Below are 17,130 nucleotides of genomic sequence, written 5' to 3' on the forward strand. Positions count from 1 at the left end.
ACTATCAGATTGACATCTGACTTTCCTGGATTTTTCATAGAACCCTTGGTATTAAAAAAGGTAGTGGAGAGGTGTATGCCAGCTCCATATCCCAGTTCTGTGCTAAGGAGTCTACTGCAGTCGGATTGTCTCCTGGATTTTAACAAGAAGAAATCTTTTGTCTTTGTATTTCCCTTTGAGGCGAACAAGTCTATTTTTGGTGAACCCCAGAGCTTGGTTAGTTGCACAAAGACCTCTTGGTTTAAGGCCCACTCTGAGGGTGGTATTTTCTTCTGCTACCTGGTTCTTTTAGTCTTTCAGATGTACTGCTGTTATGGACTTTACATTGAGTTCTGCCAAGGAAAATATTATCTCTGCTAAATCCTGCAAGTGAGGGTGCCTCGGACCTCCCTGATGTAGCAGGAAGGATACTGTGATTGAGTTGTCTGAGAGCACTCTGACATGAAGATTGTGTAGCGGTCTCTGGCATCTCCTCAGCGCTTCCCACACTGCTGAGTTCCCTGAGGTTTGATGAATCGTTGTGCACTGATATGCACCATGTTCCCTGGAGGTAGCGTAATTCTATGTGGGCTCCCAACCACTGAGGGTTGCGTCCATGGTAATGTTTATGCATAGAAACAATCTCCATGGTCTCCCCTGCTTGAGGTTTTTTTTATGTTGACCCACCATGACAGACTTTCTTACTTCTTTGGATATCATCATTCTGCTGTCCAATGAAGTTTCCTTTCCATCCCATGCTGAAAATATCTCTCGTTGTAATATCCTTGAGTGACATTGGCTCCATTGGACGCTAGAAATACATGAAGTCATTAGGCCTAGAACTCTCATGGCCTTCCTGATAAAGATGTATTTTCCCTTTTGTAGCGTCTGAGCCTCCTGTTTGATCGCTTGTGAGATGGAAGGAATGAGTGCTCCTGATCTCAGTCTAGGAGTACACCCAAAAATGTTTTCCACCTTTCTGGCCTGAGACTTGATTTTTTCAGGTTTATCACCCTTCCCCGCCTCTCCAGAAGTGACATGGTTGCTGTCAGATACGCTTCCATTTGTTGCAGCGAGTCTGCCACTAGCAGGTCGTCCAAGTATGGGACGAAGAGAATGTCTTTTACCCTTAAGAAGGCCATCACTTCTGCCATGAGTTTTGTGAAGACTCGAGGCACGGAAGAAAGACCGAATGGCTGGCACCAAAACTGGAAATGCTGTATCCTTCCTTGGTCTTGTATTGCAAACCTGAGATACTTCTGATGAGAGGCATGGATGGGCACATGGTAGTACACGCTTTTGAGATCTAGCGTGCACATTACCGAATTCTTCCTTATCAGCGGTATGACTGATCTGAGGGTTTCCATTTTGAACAGCTTGTAGGAGGATCCATTGGTTTAAGGACCTTGGGTTTATTATAGTCCAGTACTAGTTTTTTTTTTTTGTTTTTTTTAATGGAAAAAATAGACTGGACTAGTGTCCACGGAATCGTTGGGAATGGGGTACTGGAATTATGACTACTAATTCTACAAGCTCTTGTATGTCCTTTAGAAGTCTTTGATGGACCACTGGGGACTGGCTGCATGTTAGGCAATCTCTTCTGGGGGGGGTGTAACTGGGCAAATTCCACCTTGTATCCCTGAGCAAATGTCTGCAGGATCCATTGATTCTGGGTAATCTCCCAACTCTCTAGGAAGTACTAAAGTCTCCCCCCTGTGCATCTGGCGTCAATGTCTGCCGGATCCAGACCCCTGGTCTCGAAAGGAGCTTCTACCCTTACCACCCTTGGGGTAGCTCCACCTTCCGGTTTTACCCTTGCCTTTATAATCCTGCCTCAGGTGGGATCGAGTCCTCTGAAAGGACGGCATCGTCTTTGGCTTTTGTTCTGGGAAGCCCTTCTTATCTGATGCTTTCTTGAGTAACTCATCAAAAACTGGTCCGAATACATGTAGGCCGGAAAACGGTATCAAGCAAAGTTTATTTTTTGATTGGGTATCCCAGGACCACGATCTCAGCCACAAAGAATGCCTTGCTGCATTGGATAGCGCATTGCTTCTAGCTGTGAAACGGACTAACTCTGCCGAAGCGTCCGCCACAAAATCTGTCGCCATTCTCAGTAATGGTAGGGATTTCAGGATTTCTTCTCTGGGGGTTCTGTTCCGTATGTGGCTTTCTAGCTCCTTTACCCAGAGACTCATCGATCTGGCTACTGAAGTTGCAGCTATGTTGGCTTTCATGATGGATGCGGACGCTTCCTACGCCTTTTTAAGGAGGTCCTCCGCCTTTTTGTTCATCGGATCCTTAAGGCCCGATGAGTCCTCGAATGGGATAGCTGTCTTTTTTGACACTCTAGCTACTGGTATATCAATTTTTGGTATAGTTTCCCAAATCTTAGTCTCCTCCAGATTATTAAAGGAAAGGCAGAACTTAAAGTCCCTTGGGACCACCAGTTTTTTCAGTCTTCCCATTCTTTTAGTATCATTGCCATTATATGATTTACTAGGAATACCCTGTTCCTACAAGCCCTCAGGCCACAGGAATATCTCATCTTGAACTTTTAATGGTTCCGTGGAGTCCTCCACTTTCATGGTACCCCGGACTGCTTGCAGGAGCGTGTCCGTGTTCTCGGACGAAAATAGATATCTTTTTGGGTCCTCTGAAAGGAACATTGAGGAACCCTCACCTTCGCCCGAGTCTGGGTCAGAGTAGCCCGATACTTCCCCTTCCTCTGAGCTTGGATCCATGTCCCATCTGGGTCTCTTAGGACAGGGAGATTGGGATGGTCCTAATGTAGAGACACTAGCCTGAACTTTCTCCCTGATCATGGTCCGTATGTTGGTCAATAAAGAAGTCTGCTCCTGTTTAAGCAGCTTGGCAATACATGCTTCACACAGTTTTTTGTCGTATGCTTCTGGAAGTCTGGTGAAGCATAATGGGCACTTATTGGACTTCCTTTTGGCTGCTGCGGTGGATCGCTTAGGCGTCTTTGTCCTAGAAGACAATATTGAAAGGAAGGCCCTGTAGCTATTGGATCTAGCTCAGCTGAGAAATCCTCGATATGCCCCACACAAATGGTCCAGGGACGGCTCTAAGGACTGGACGTCAGGACTGCTAGCACTCTCCATCTTCACTAAGTCAATTGTGCTGTCAGTCTTATGTAGTGTGCCTCACCCGGCTTCAAGACATCCGATTCGTCCTCCTTCCAAGCTCAGCTGCTGTCAATCTTGGTGCTGCTGGTACTCAGGCGGACCGTGCATGTGCCTTGTGGAACACACGACAACCAGAAGCATCCATGCTCGGCGCCTTGCTTCTCCTGGGATGACGCGGCGCGCCAGAAATGAAGGAGAGAGACGTCGGCCACCTTTTCACGGCCTGAGAGGAACTCACCGGCGGTGTGTCTCCAGACCAGAAGTTCAGGCCCCACGAGCCATCCGCCTTGAGGACACCGCTACAGCAGCTGCTGCCCAGAGCCCTCCGAGGAGGGATAAAGCCGATGCCAGGAGCACACCGCTTGACCGGCCGCTGAGGGACCTCCTGAGGTATCAGAGATACTGTGGAGCCCGTTCCGAGCCTCCACCACCCCAGAGCCCCCTAGGGAGGGGATGGGCTGTCCCGGGAGCCTTCCTGCTCGACCGGACTCAGGTATCCGTTTGCGCACCTTCTGTGCTCCTCTCCTGCGTCTGTCCCCGATAGGGACAGGAAAGCCACTGAAGGGTTGTGGTGGAGAGGGGCCATTTAACCTCTTCTGTGTTCCTGTATCTTTCAGGTATACGAAGGACAACCTCCTGGTGGTGCTGTCAGGAGGGACATGCTGGAAAAGGAGGTTATAAGTTGGGTCAGTAACAGTAGGAATAAACAATTAAGCACATTGACAGGAACTCCCTGCTAAAAGCAATTGGAAACTAACCTCAGGCAACCTGTGGAGGGTGGCGCTGCCTGATATAACACCTGCTGGCTGGAGACTGTTTGAGGATCCTAACCCTGCAGGACACAGCAGTATTAAATTCCTGTAGGATCTGGCCGTGCCTCCCTATAGCCATGTGGAGACATCAGGGATATGCAGCAGATTTGGAAGCGCTGCATGGACTCAGCCCGGTGGCCAGGCAGAGTGGAGAATGCAGCAAGTAGCACTGCAGTGGGAACAAGTAACAGCTGTGACACCCAGTTGTGGGATCCCTGCAAGCAAAGTGGGATTCCACAACCCTTCAAGGCTGCCAGAGCAATGTATAAGTGAGGTCTCGCGCTTTGTATTAAATGGGTGCTGCCACGAACGCTACTAAGCAGTTACCCAACAGGCTAATGCAAAAAGCACAAATCACAATTTTTTACTGTAAGAGGACGCGGTGGCTTGTGAGGTCCTGATCTAAACGTGAGGCTCTCACATCCTGGGGACATTAATAAGAGATTTTGACACTGGATAATATTTAGTAAGTTACCAATTAAATAAAAAGGGCAGATCCTTATTGGTGTTAGGTTCTTTTTAAGTAAAGATATAGAATCATAGCTGTGTTTTTTCCAGCTGCATAGATTTGATTTTAACGTTACAATGTATTAAAAAAAGGGTAGTTTATATTAATCAAAATAATCAATTGTATCACCCTTATTTCTGAACTTAGCTATAATGTGCCATACAGGGCTGTGGAGTCGGTAAGCCAAACCTGCGACTCCGACTCCTCAATTTCCCTTACACCGACTCCACGACTCGGACATATATTGCTTATGTTTAAGTGATAAATTTATTGTAGTACAATGTGAACATCAGACATTTAATAATTTCTATGATCCAATAATCAAGATATTTAGATAGAACATAATATATATTTATTGGAATACAACTTTAGAACACAAAAAACTGTAATAAATTGTAAATATGTAATACACTGTATAATATCAATTACATGCCGTACATACGGTACAGACCAAAGTTTGGACACACCTTCTCAAAGAGTTTTCTTTATTTTCATGACTATAAAAATTGTAGATTCACTCTGAAGGCATCAAAACAATGAATTAACACATGTGGAGTGGAATTATATAATTAACAAAAAAGTGTGAAACAACTGAAAATGTCATATATTCTAGGTTCTTCAAAGTAGCCACCTTTTGCATTGATTACTGCTTTGCACACTCTTGGCATTCTCTTGATGAGCTTCAAGAGGTAGTCACCGGAAATGGTTTTCACTTCACAGGTGTGCCCTGTCAGGTTTAATAAGTGGGATTTCTTGCCTTATAAATGAGGTTGGGACCATCACTTGTGTTGTGCAGAAGTCTGGTGGATACACAGGTGATAGTCCTACTGAATAGACTGTTAGAATTTGTATTATGGCAAGAAAAAAGGAAGTAAGGAATACCTCTTTAAGGAGCTCCCAAAATTTGTTCTAGTGATTGGACACAACTAATAAGTTATGGCAGGGCTGTGGAGTCGGTGCTCATTTTGGTGGAGTCGGTATAAAATGGACCGACTCCTAAAATATATAATAAATTGGGTACAGTAGTTTAATGCAGAATGTGCTGAATATTTTTCCATAGGAATTTGGGAAAGTTCTGAAATGTCCTATAAATGACTGTTCTATTCCTGATCTAAGGCTACATTCACACACACCGTTTTTTGCTTGGAGACTACACCATTATCTTTATATGTACGGTACATATAGAGATAATAGAGTCTTTGAACAAGCACACAGCTCATGAGAGCGAGAGCCATGATTCAGAGAACTGCAATAGAAACCTGAGGGACTGTGATTATACAGGACTGATAAGAGAACTGTCCAGAGCTGAGAGAGAGGGCAAGGAAGGTGAGTAACTAACAGCTGTGTAGAAGTCAATGGGCTGGAAAGAGCTGACTAGTATGTTAAGATAACACTCCTGTTATGGAATATAACTACTTTGCCACCACATTGCCAGGGTCTGGAAAACCATCTGTACACTATGCAACATAAATACTCTCATGAATGACAGCAGATCGAAAAAGCAAGTAAACTGCAAAGTTGCTAATTTTCACGTTAACTAACTAAAGGTTACAATGTAGGACTGGAGATGGGACAACCCACAATTAGTGTTCACTTCACAATATATGCAGTGTGACCAGTCTGCAGGGTAATAGAGTCGTCCTATAGCCAGAGGGTGACTCCTAAATTAAATGATTACCGTAGCTATTACTCCCAAATCTCAAAAACATAAAAACTTTCTAATATTGTTACCAATAAATTGGTCCTGCTATTTCCCATTGCCCATGTATCTCATGTATTCTGTGCATCGTGCTGTACTATTGTTTGGCTACAATGTATAAGCTATGGCTCACTTATGTATCGGAGGTGAAAATATGGTACGATGACGCATCAGCAGATACTGGACAGGATGTGGCATCAGGCTCCCGTCCTTTAATAATGATCCCTGGCAGCAGAAAGCAATATGACCGTGAGTTCTGGCACACATGGGAGCGGAGGGCATGGAGAGCTCATAGACAGACACTTTTATTGTATTTGATCCACTTTTTGTGCTATTTTGGAGATTGGATAGAGAAATCTCCCTCATTCTAGCTAACATATGAAGACACACAGAAAGACAATAGCAGCAGGGGGCAAAAAGTGGGGACCTCCTATCTATAGCTATTAGATACAATACTCCAGAATGTGATGACGAGAGCAAGCAAAAAAAAACGGAAAAATAAGACAGAGTATAAGGTGGTCCTGACTTGATTGCTGCACCAGTATATTATCCTGATATATCCACAATACCAATGTGTCCGACCCGTGTGCCTGCACAGTAATATGGCAAGGACTGCCAGCCATGCCAACCACGCTGTATCTCTATCAGCATACCCACATTGCACCCAATGAGCCCATTCTGCTGCACAGCAATTGCTAGGGCACAGCAGGGATCAGAATATAGCAAGGATTTCCAGCCATGCCACCCTCCACTGTACCTATATCAGCATGCCCACATAGCACCCAGTGAGAGCCCATGCTGCTCCACATTGATTGTTAGGGCATCATAGTATAGCGAGGATTTCCAGCCATGCCACCCTCCACCGTACCTATGTCAGCATGCCCCCTAGCACCCAATGCTGCTGCACAGTGATTGTTAGGGCATCATAGTATAGCGAGGATTCCCAGCCATGCCACCCTCCACTGTCCCTATATCAGCATGCCCACATAGCACCCAGTGAGCCCATGCTGCTGCACAGTGATTGTTAGCAGGGCTGTGGAGTCGGTAAGCCAAACCTGCGACTCCTCAATTTCCCTTACACCGACTCCAACACCCACATATATTGCTTATATTTAAGTGAAAAATTTATTCTAGTACAATGTGAACATCAGACATTAAATCATTTTTATGGTACAATAATCAAGATATTTAGATAGAACATAATATTTATTGGAATACAACTTTAGAACACAAAAAACTGTAATAAGTTGTAAATATGTAATACACTATGTAATATATCGAAAATATATATATATATATATATATATATATATATATCTCTTACTATGTAATAAACTAGATCATATATAACACTATGTAATAAACTATGTAAGTGGCAAAAAACAGTTTAACAAAAACATACTAAATAACATTTGTGCAGTCTATGAATTTGTTCTAAGAAATAAAAAAGGCCTCCATCAGATCCTCCTTCATAGATGACCTCAAATCTGACCTAATAATTTTAAGGCTAGAGAACAACCTCGCTACAGTAACTTGGGTTGGAGGCAAAGCCGAAACCACATGGGCAACATCTCTAGCAATTTCCGGGTATAAAGGAATTGCCTCGTGCACAGTCAGTTTTGAAGAACGGATGAATTTTTCTATTTCTTTGAGAACAAGTGAAACATTTTGCTGAAATATGGTCATTCTGCTTGCTATAGGAGACTGAGTGAAATCTTTTTCCTTGCGGCAACGCTTTGCCTGCTCCATGTCATCCAAATACTTGTCAAAGTCAAACTCCTCATCTGATGAGGATGAAGATATGGCAGCAGTAGCACTGTCAGGACCCCAGTCCTCTTGCACCTGGCAGTCCTCCTGTAGGCCACTCTTCCTAACTGCTACCTCAGTCAGAGCTTCTTTTCCTTTAGTAAGCTGTTGATCATCAAGCAATATACGATGACTTGGGTCCCCATAAACAGCTGCCAGAAAAATTTTATTTTCCAATAGCTGTGTCTCCGTTTCATTGAAGCAGAAATGCCATCTGCGATTAAACAGCAAAATAGCAAGTTCTTCCACTTCCTCATGAAATGCCAGGAGTTAAATCCTCAGCTTGTAATTTTTTAGTCACAGTAAATGGGTGATTAAGCAATTCAGCCACCTGTGTCCATTGACCTTCATTTAGGGTTACCTGAGGGTTCGCCATATCTATAAGAAACGGTTTTAGTTGATCAACATTTGCCCTTTTCCAGCACGTCTCTTCAAGATGGAATCAATTTTTGGGGTTCTGGCGGCAAAAACCAATTTCCCCACTTTTCCAATCAGATTTCCAGCATGTCCCTCTTGCAGACTATCTCTTATTGCCAGCTGCAGCGTGTGCACAACACAGCGCATGTGATGAATAGGAAAGTGTTTTGAAGCAGCTTCAACAAGATCATCTATTTCTACAGTATAATTTTGCTGTTCTTCTGTAGTAATATCTGTTTGTTCCTCAGTTACATGAATAGCACTGTGGCCTTCCATCTCAAACATACTGAATCCTAAATGTTCCTCTAGCTGTTGTTCATTACTCTCATTCATCAGTGTAATTGTACTTATCATGTTTGAAGCATTGTCCGTTACAATAGCAAGAACCTGTTCTTTTTTGAGTTTGTAATCTTGCAGAACTTTTTCCACTAAGGCCTGGAGAAACTGGCTGCTGTGATGAGCTTTAGTATCTTTTACTGCCAGCGTGTTGGTAACAATTTTTGTTGTCACAAACATATCGAACATTGATGGCAAAATAGTTGACTCTGTGACGTGTGCAGGCATCCATTTTAAGAAACATGAAGCGTCTTTTGAGAGTCTTTTTAAGGCTGGTTTCACATTAGCGCTTTTTAAGCGCACGCACGGCCGGGGGTAGCTCCGCCCCCGAGCCGGCTCTCTGCCCGGCGTGCCCGCCCCTTGCTTGTAGCGCCGCCTCCTAGCGCACAGCGGCGCCTGCGATCGGCGCACCCTATCTTTAGCATAGGGTGCGCAGATCGTGCGCTAGTTGCGCTTTGACCTGCGCTGCGCACTTTTGACAGGGCGCCGAGCACGCCGAAATCCGAAAAGTTTGATTTTGGCGCGCACGGTCAAAAGTGCGCAGCGCAGGTCAAAGCGCAACTAGCGCACGGCCTGCGCACGATCTGCGCACCCTATGCTAAAGATAGGGTGCGCCGATCGCAGGCGCCGCTGTGCGCTAGGAGGCGGCGCTACAAGCAAGGGGCGGGCACGCCGGGCAGAGAGCCGGCTCGGGGGCGGAGCTACCCCGGCCTTGCGTGCGCTTAAAAAGCGCTAATGTGAAACCAGCCTCAGATCTTCCTTTTGTTTAAGGGCTTCTTCAATCACTAATTTTCTAATACTTTCTCTTTCCAGAGAAACACCAAGTTTGCGGCCCTTTCTCCATTAAGGGCTGTAAAAGCTGGTCGTGCAAATAGTGATAATGGTACACCGTCCTTCACAACAAGCTGGAGGAGCTGTCTTTTAGACATATCTGCTGTCATTCTTACAGTAACTTTGTCACTTACAAAATATCTTGTTAATGATGTTTGAGACGCTCTTTCCTCCTCCTTTGCCTGGCAGGAAGTGTTAAGGGGGTTTTACACTAAGCGATATCGCTAGCAATATCGCTAAAACGTCACTGGTTTTGTGACGTTATAGCGATATTGCTAGTGATATCGCTATGTGTGATACTTACCTCCGACCGGCTCCCCCGCTGTCCATCGCTGATCGCGCAAGAATGTCCGGCTCCATTTCTCGTCGGGCGCTTCCTCCTGGGCTTCCTGCTGTGACGTCCAGCGACGCGTGGAGGCGGGCGGGAGGACGCAGGATCGCTGTGTGTGAATGGTAAGTATCGTGCGCTGCTGCATCGCTGTGAGATCTTTCTGTATGAAAGCTCACTAGCGATCATTTAGCGATGCACCAGCGATCCTGACCGGGTCGGATCGCTGGTGCATCGCTAAATGTAAAAGGGCCTTTAGTCTGTGTGCTACCCGGCTTTCATTCTTTTTGGTACAGATAAGCTATGGAGACAGATATGGATATATAGATAAAAGCAGATTAGAAATCTGCTCTGATATTGAAAACATTATCTATGAGTTCAAAAACCTATCAGGTGATGCGGTTTTTTAAAAATCTGATCGGCTTTTGCAGCTGAAAAACTTATCCTCAAAAAACGCAGCAAAAATGCTGTGTGTGAATGTAGCCTTAGATCAGGAATAGAACAGCCATTTATAGGACCTTTCATAACTTTCCCAAATTCCTATGAAAAAATATTCAGCACATTCTGCATTGAACTACTGTACCCAATTTATTATATATTTTAGGAGTCGGAGAGTCGGACCATTTTATACCGACTCCACCAAAATGAGCACCGACTCCGACTCCACAGCCCTGGTTGTTAGGGCATCATGGTATAGCGAGGATTCCCAGCCATGCCACCCTCCACTGTCCCTATATCAGCATGCCCACATAGCACCCAGTGAGCCCATGCTGCTGCACAGTGATTGTTAGGGTATCATAGTATAGCGAGGATTCCCAGCCATGCCACCCTCCACTGTCCCTATATCAGCATGCCCACATAGCACCCAGTGAGAGCCCATGCTGCTGCACAGTGATTGTTAGGGCATCATAGTATAGCGAGGATTCCCAGCCATGCCACCCTCCACTGTCCCTATATCAGCATGCCCACATAGCACCCAGTGAGAGCCCATACTGCTGCACAGTGATTGTTAGGGCATCATAGTATAGCGAGGATTCCCAGCCATGCCACCCTCCACTGTCCCTATATCAGCATGCCCACATAGCACCCAGTGAGCCCATGCTGCTGCACAGCGATTGTTAGGGTATCATGGTATAGCGAGGATTCCCAGCCATGCCACCCTCCACTGTCCCTATATCAGCATGCCCACATAGCACCCAGTGAGCCCATGCTGCTGCACTGTGATTGTTAGGGCATCATAGTATAGCAAGGATTTCCAGCCATGCCACCCTCCACCGTACCTATGTCAGCATGCCCCCTAGCACCCAATGCTGCTGCACAGTGATTGTTAAGGTATCATGGTATAGCGAGGATTCCCAGCCATGCCACCCTCCACCGTACCTATGTCAGCATGCCCACATAGCACCCAGTGAGAGCCCATGCTGCTGCACAGTAGATCAATAACAGCTAGTGAGTTGTGGAGCAGCAGCCATGCCCACTCTGCACATCTGTGCCCATGTCCCCGGCTAGAGTCTGGTAGTCCTATAAAGTTGGCAGTGTTTGCCATGCCCACCCTATGCCATAGCCAGGACCCGATGAGCTGCCTGTGCTTACAATGGCAGAAGTGGCACACACGTACCTGGCTGCTGGCGTCCTCACTGCCGCCTGCCATCACATCAGTGCCACGCTCGTCCTCCATGCCACACTGCTTCTTCTCCTCCAGTTCCCCCTCCGCTTCTTCCTCCTCGTCTTCTCCTCCGGAGTCGGTGTCCCAGGTGGAATCGCACTCCTCTACAGTGGTGGGCTCTTTAAAGCTGACCCCAGTCAGGAGATTGCCCATTGGCCCGGCGGGTACTGGCAGCGCCCAGCAGCGGAGGCTGGCATGTCCCGGAGCACCGCTCCCTCTGCTGCTGCTGAGCTCGGACAGCGGAGGAGACAGGTGACCCCTCCTTTATGGCCGGGGTAGCGGCTAGTTCCCCTTCCCCAGAAGGCACACCCCGCGTCATCACATCATGTGACCCAGCACTTCTTACAGTCACGTGGTGCTGCTTCTTCCCGGGGGGCAGCACGGATCCCAGAAGTGGGGAGCGGGCTCGCGGAGGCGGGGGAGTGAGGGGAAGGTGGGCACGGGGTCTCAGGAGGAGGAAAAGAGGAGCCCGGAGGGGGAACGAGGTCGTAACGCGAGTTTAACCCCTTCCTGATGGGGACATTGTTTTCATTTTTACATTTTAGGTTTTTGCCGCTGCTTCTTCCAGTTGTCATAAGTTTTGTTCTCTGTTGATGTGGTAGCAGCTCTTGGTTTTACCTTTTTTTTTTTTTTGCTAGGTGAGGTGTGATTTCGAATGGCGCCATTAGTTTTTACTATGAAATGTCCTGAAAAACCGGGAAAAGAATCCAAGTGTGTTATTATACTTTCCACCATGACGTTTTGTTTTTCCGCTATTCGTTGTGCAGTAATAATGAGCTGGCGGTGATTCTCCGGGTCCGGACGAGTACAGCGATGCCAGCGTTCCTAGGTGGCTCACAGAAAGCCGACATTTTGTAAGAATAAAGCTTTTTTATTTCTGTCACCAGTCTCTGGTGCTGGGAACTATTCTTATTCCATTGCTGGTCTTGGGGGTTTGCACTGTGCAGTGTATACAAGAGAGAAGTACTGTGCATTGTCTAGACCAGGGGTGGGGAACCTCAGGCCCCAGGGCCATTTACGGCCCTCGATGACCTTTTATCAGGCCCCCGAGCAGATTCTCAGGGACCGCATTCTTTGGCAGGGAGCTGTATTTTGATTGCCACAATCTCATTAATTTCTTCTTGCTCAGCACACACACGCAGTGTTCACTACTGAACATTGCATGCAGTGAAAGATTAAGTCATGAAACCAGTGCCAGAGTCAGGATGTACTTTGTGGGCGGAGTTTGTACGGCCCCCGAAGGATGGTATAAATATTCAAATGGACCTTGGCAGAAAAAAGATTCCCCACCCCTGGTCTATACAGTGGGTACGGAAAGTATTCAGGCCCCTTTAAATTTTTCACTCTTTGTTTCATTGCAGCCATTTGGTAAATTCAAAAAAGTTCATTTTTTTCCCTCATTAATGTACACTCTGCACCCCATCTTGACTGAAAAAAAAAAGCAGAAATGTAGACATTTTTTCAAATTTATTAAAAAAGAGAAACTCAAATATCACATGGTCATAAGTATTCAGACCCTTTGCTCAGTATTGAATAGAAGCACCCTTTTGAGCTAGTACAGCCATGAGTCTTCTTGGGAATGATGCAACAAGTTTTTCACACCTGGATTTGGGGATCCTCTGCCATTATTACTTGCAGATCCTCTAAAGTCCCATCAGGTTGGATGGTGAACGTTGGTGGACAGCCATTTTCAGGTCTCTCCAGAGATGCTCAATTGGGTTTAGGTCAGGGCTCTGGCAAAACAAATCCAGGTGTGAAAAACTTGTTGCATCATTCCCAAGAAGACTCATGGCTGTACTAGCGCAAAAGGGTGCTTCTACTCAATACTGAGCAAAGGGTCTGAATACTTATGACCATGTGATATTTCAGTTTTTCTTTAATAAATTTGCAAAAATTTCTACATTTCTGTTTTTTTCAATCAAGATGGGGTGCAGAGTGTACATTAATGAGAAAAGAAATAAACTTTTTTGAATTTACCAAATGGCTGCAATGAAGCAAAGAGTGACAAATTTAAAGGGGTCTGAATACTTTCCGTGCCCACTGTATACAAGACAGGAGAAGTGGTACTGTGCAGTTTATATATACAGGTCAGGTAGAGTGGTTTCGTACAGTGTATATATACAGGACAGGAGGAGTGGTACCGTGCAGTGTATATATACAGGACAGGAGAAGTGGTGTAGTGTATATATACAGGGCAGGAAGAGTGGTATTGTGCAGTGTATATATACAGGACAGGAGGAATAGTACTGTGCAGTGTATATATACAGGACAGGAGAAGTGGTACTGTGAAGTGTATATATACAGGGCAGGAGGAGTGGTATTGTGCAGTGGATATATACAGGACAGGAGGAATGGTACTGCGCAGTGTATATATATGTGGTGCCCCTGAGGGCTCAGTCGCCACAGAGGTACTGCACCTCCTCCTGAGGTGTGGTACCCCACCATCCAGGTAAGGTGGAGACACCTGACCACACTCCAACACCTGCATCCCACACAACATAGTAGTGTAGCAAAGCATCCTTTGGTGGCTCCCTGCTTGGAACACGAAGCGTGCTGGGAGGCGGGTGGAGTTTAGTCTGCACCAAAAGAGCGGGAAGAGTTTAGGATTTAGTCAGTCTGACAGAGTCAGTGGAGGAGTGACGATCCCCTGAGTGGGATGGATGAAGGAAGTGCTGCAGCCGACCTCAGTGACCGCTGGCACAGGAAAGAGACATTGATGGGAAGCCTGACTCCATAAGAAAGAAGGATTAGTACGCAATGTAAGGAGAGGAGGACTAAGGATCAGGGTTAGAGCAGAACCCTTCCCAAGTTCACAGCACAAGGCCGGGGTCCGGTCCCCGAGGTTGTACGGATACTAATGGTTCTGCTGCAGACACCGGAGGAATAGAAGTTGTCACCACTTTATTCCCACACAAGACTTGGGGGCACAACAGCAACGATAGTGAGCCGGGACTTGGTAGCAAGGAGTCCCCAAAGCAGGCTACAGCTGTCTGCCGTACAAGTAGAGTTCATAGGAACATCTGACAGGAGGAACTCCAGTGTAACTCAGTACTGAGAGTACTTCACTAAAGGCGCAAAAGGGAGACGTTCAGAAAAGGCACTTGTGTTGGAACGGAGTACTTCATCTTGCCTGGTGGTTGGCTGAGCCCCTGACCTGGAGGACACGGCACCGAGGCTGGCACCTGTATGCATCACAGACTGTGAGTAAAGCTTTGGAACTACATGCCCTGGTGTCCTCCACTTATTCCTGCGCCAACATATTCAGCACTGCTACATCGCTGTGCCTGACACCACACCATCTACGTCTCCTCCCTATCTCTTCACCTCCATTGCCCTGGGACTACAGCCCTACCTGTGGAGGGCCACAACATCATTGCTTCACCACACCATCTGTCCCAGAGGATCTGTCTGCCGCGTCGGCTTAACATTTTCAATGCCGAACACCACAGGTGGCTTCACGAATCATTCACTAATAAACTTTAATCCTCATCCACACACTCAACATTCCCCTTTTTCAATGGATGCCCAGGGCCACGGACCGGGTCACAGCTACCGTGACAACTCCCATTGAAATCCACCGGGCCCAGCTCCGAGTACCCCGCCGACCTGGCGAGACCCTGGGGGCGCTCCATATACACAGGACAGGAGGAGTGGTACTGTGCAGTGTATATATACAGGACAGGAGAAGTGGTACTGTGCAGTGCATATACAAAGGATAGGAGGAGTGGTATTGTGCAGTGTATATATACAGGACAGGAGGAATGGTACTGTGCAGTGTATATATACAGGACAGGAGGAAAGGTACTGTGCAGTGTATTTATTGTGTTGTTCCGTCTAAAGTTATGCTTATATGGTTTCATAGATTGTGTTATATTACCATGATAACACAGACCCAACTCTCATACATAAAAAAGACACAGGAGACGGAGTTCTAAGTTTGGCATAAAATGGCCGTGGCGTTTATTTTAAGTTACTCTAAAACCAATTTTATTTCATCATAACAATTAAAACCATAAATATTCCCATCACTGAATAAAATTATTCCTCTCATGACCCAATCCTCCCTAAAACAGGGAGATTATCTCACAAATAAACGACACAAAAAAACAACTAAATACTTTTTAACAGGGCGAGAGGGAGGGATCTTGAAATCTTCTTGAGGTAAACTGAGGAAACGGTCCCAAAACAGCTGATTATATACCCATAAATTATTCCCGCTCATACTCTGTAAGCCAATCAAAAAGGTTAAAAAAAAAAAGAGCAGGAAGCCAATCTGCCTAACAACAGGGGAGCCTGCTCGTGAAATATCACAGCTTACTGAAAACATTAACTCTTTGTAGACCAGGGCTTAAAACAAAATGATTACCATCAAATTATTATTTATGGGAGCCGCGTTATCGTGCGGCCCCCCTTGTATTCACTAAGGGGAGGGTGTTCATGATAACATAGGCCCCACTCGCATACATAAAAAAGACACAGGAGACGGAGTTCTAAGTTTGGCATAAAATGGCCATGGCGTTTATTTTGAGTTACTCAAAAAACAATTTTATTTCATCATAACAATTAAAACCATTAAATATCTCCATCACTGAATAAAATTATTACTCTCATGACCCAATCCTCCCTAAAACAGGGAGATTATTCAAACGCCGTGCATATTAATGCATGGCCCCTCCAAAGCGCCACAGCCATTTTTCAATGATGTCCTGGAAATCTAAGTTAAAGATGTCCAGGCCAACATCTGAAAAGTACACAAGGTCCCTTCTGTACATACCGGGGATCTTTTCTTCCAAGTCGACATGTCTATAAGAAAATCCGTCAATCAAAACCATAAACTTCTGCATACTCCTGTTAATCCTTTTCCTTATTTTTTCAACAAACAACATATTGTGTTATGCCCATAACAATCTAGGGACAATTTCTTAAAATACAAAAAATGATTTAAAATATTCCATTTTTAGTAAACTCAAATCCTTCCTCATGAAGGCTAACAAATTGAGTGTGCTAACTTTACCTAAATCGTTACCCCCTAAATGCAAAATTATTAACTCTGGATACGAATGACTTTTTGACAGCTGTTGCATAAATCCAATCAAATTCTTCCATAACATTCCTCTTCTGCTAAACCAAAAAATGTGGAGGGAAGAAGTTTTAAATGAGAGATTCTCTGTATAGCACCGCATTGTCGCCCTTTCTTCGGCCCAATAAATATACGAGTGTCCGATGATCCACACAATTAGCGAACCTACAAAATGAATAAGATGTTAGCATTCATATAAATTCGGCCGAACATACAATTTGAACCTTTTTGATTCCCACCTTCCAATCTTCATTATATTATTGTCTTGAAAACCCAACCTAGCAGTTTCCATTGCTGCTCCAATACGAAAAGAGTGCGACGTGATTTTAAGATTTTCCAAACCAAATTGGACCAGGCATTTTTTCAAAATGAAATTGAATTGAAAAACCGTCACCGGTGTACCATTGTGGTGAATGAAAAATGGACCGTCGAATCTTGGTCTCATGCTAAGCCATCTCTTCACATTTGAAACTGGACAAATGACTGAATCCGAGATTGCAGATAAACTAACTGAAACTC

The 17,130-nt window shown here is 45.4% G+C and overlaps 1 protein-coding gene across 4 annotated transcripts in view; it reads right to left on the reverse strand.

The window, feature by feature from the left end:
* The window catches only part of OGFRL1 (opioid growth factor receptor like 1), a 122,814-nt gene extending 110,956 nt beyond the window's left edge, over window positions 1–11,858 (reverse strand). For 2 of the 4 annotated variants that reach the window (XR_012231035.1, XM_073569368.1), the window contains exon 1: window positions 11,484–11,858. Coding sequence is in view for 3 of the 4 variants with exons in the window: in XM_073569368.1 (XP_073425469.1) it covers window positions 11,484–11,684 (201 nt within the window). In the remaining variant the exon portion in view is untranslated. The remainder of the gene's footprint in view (window positions 1–11,483) is intronic. The other 2 variants (XM_073569369.1, XM_073569370.1) reach the window with 1 other exon arrangement.
* Window positions 11,859–17,130: the final 5,272 nt, after the last annotated feature.

The sequence above is a fragment of the Dendrobates tinctorius genome, unplaced genomic scaffold (assembly GCF_039654945.1).
Source record: "Dendrobates tinctorius isolate UK_male_01 unplaced genomic scaffold, ASM3965494v1 ptg000024l, whole genome shotgun sequence".
NCBI classification, from domain to species: Eukaryota; Metazoa; Chordata; class Amphibia; order Anura; family Dendrobatidae; genus Dendrobates; species Dendrobates tinctorius.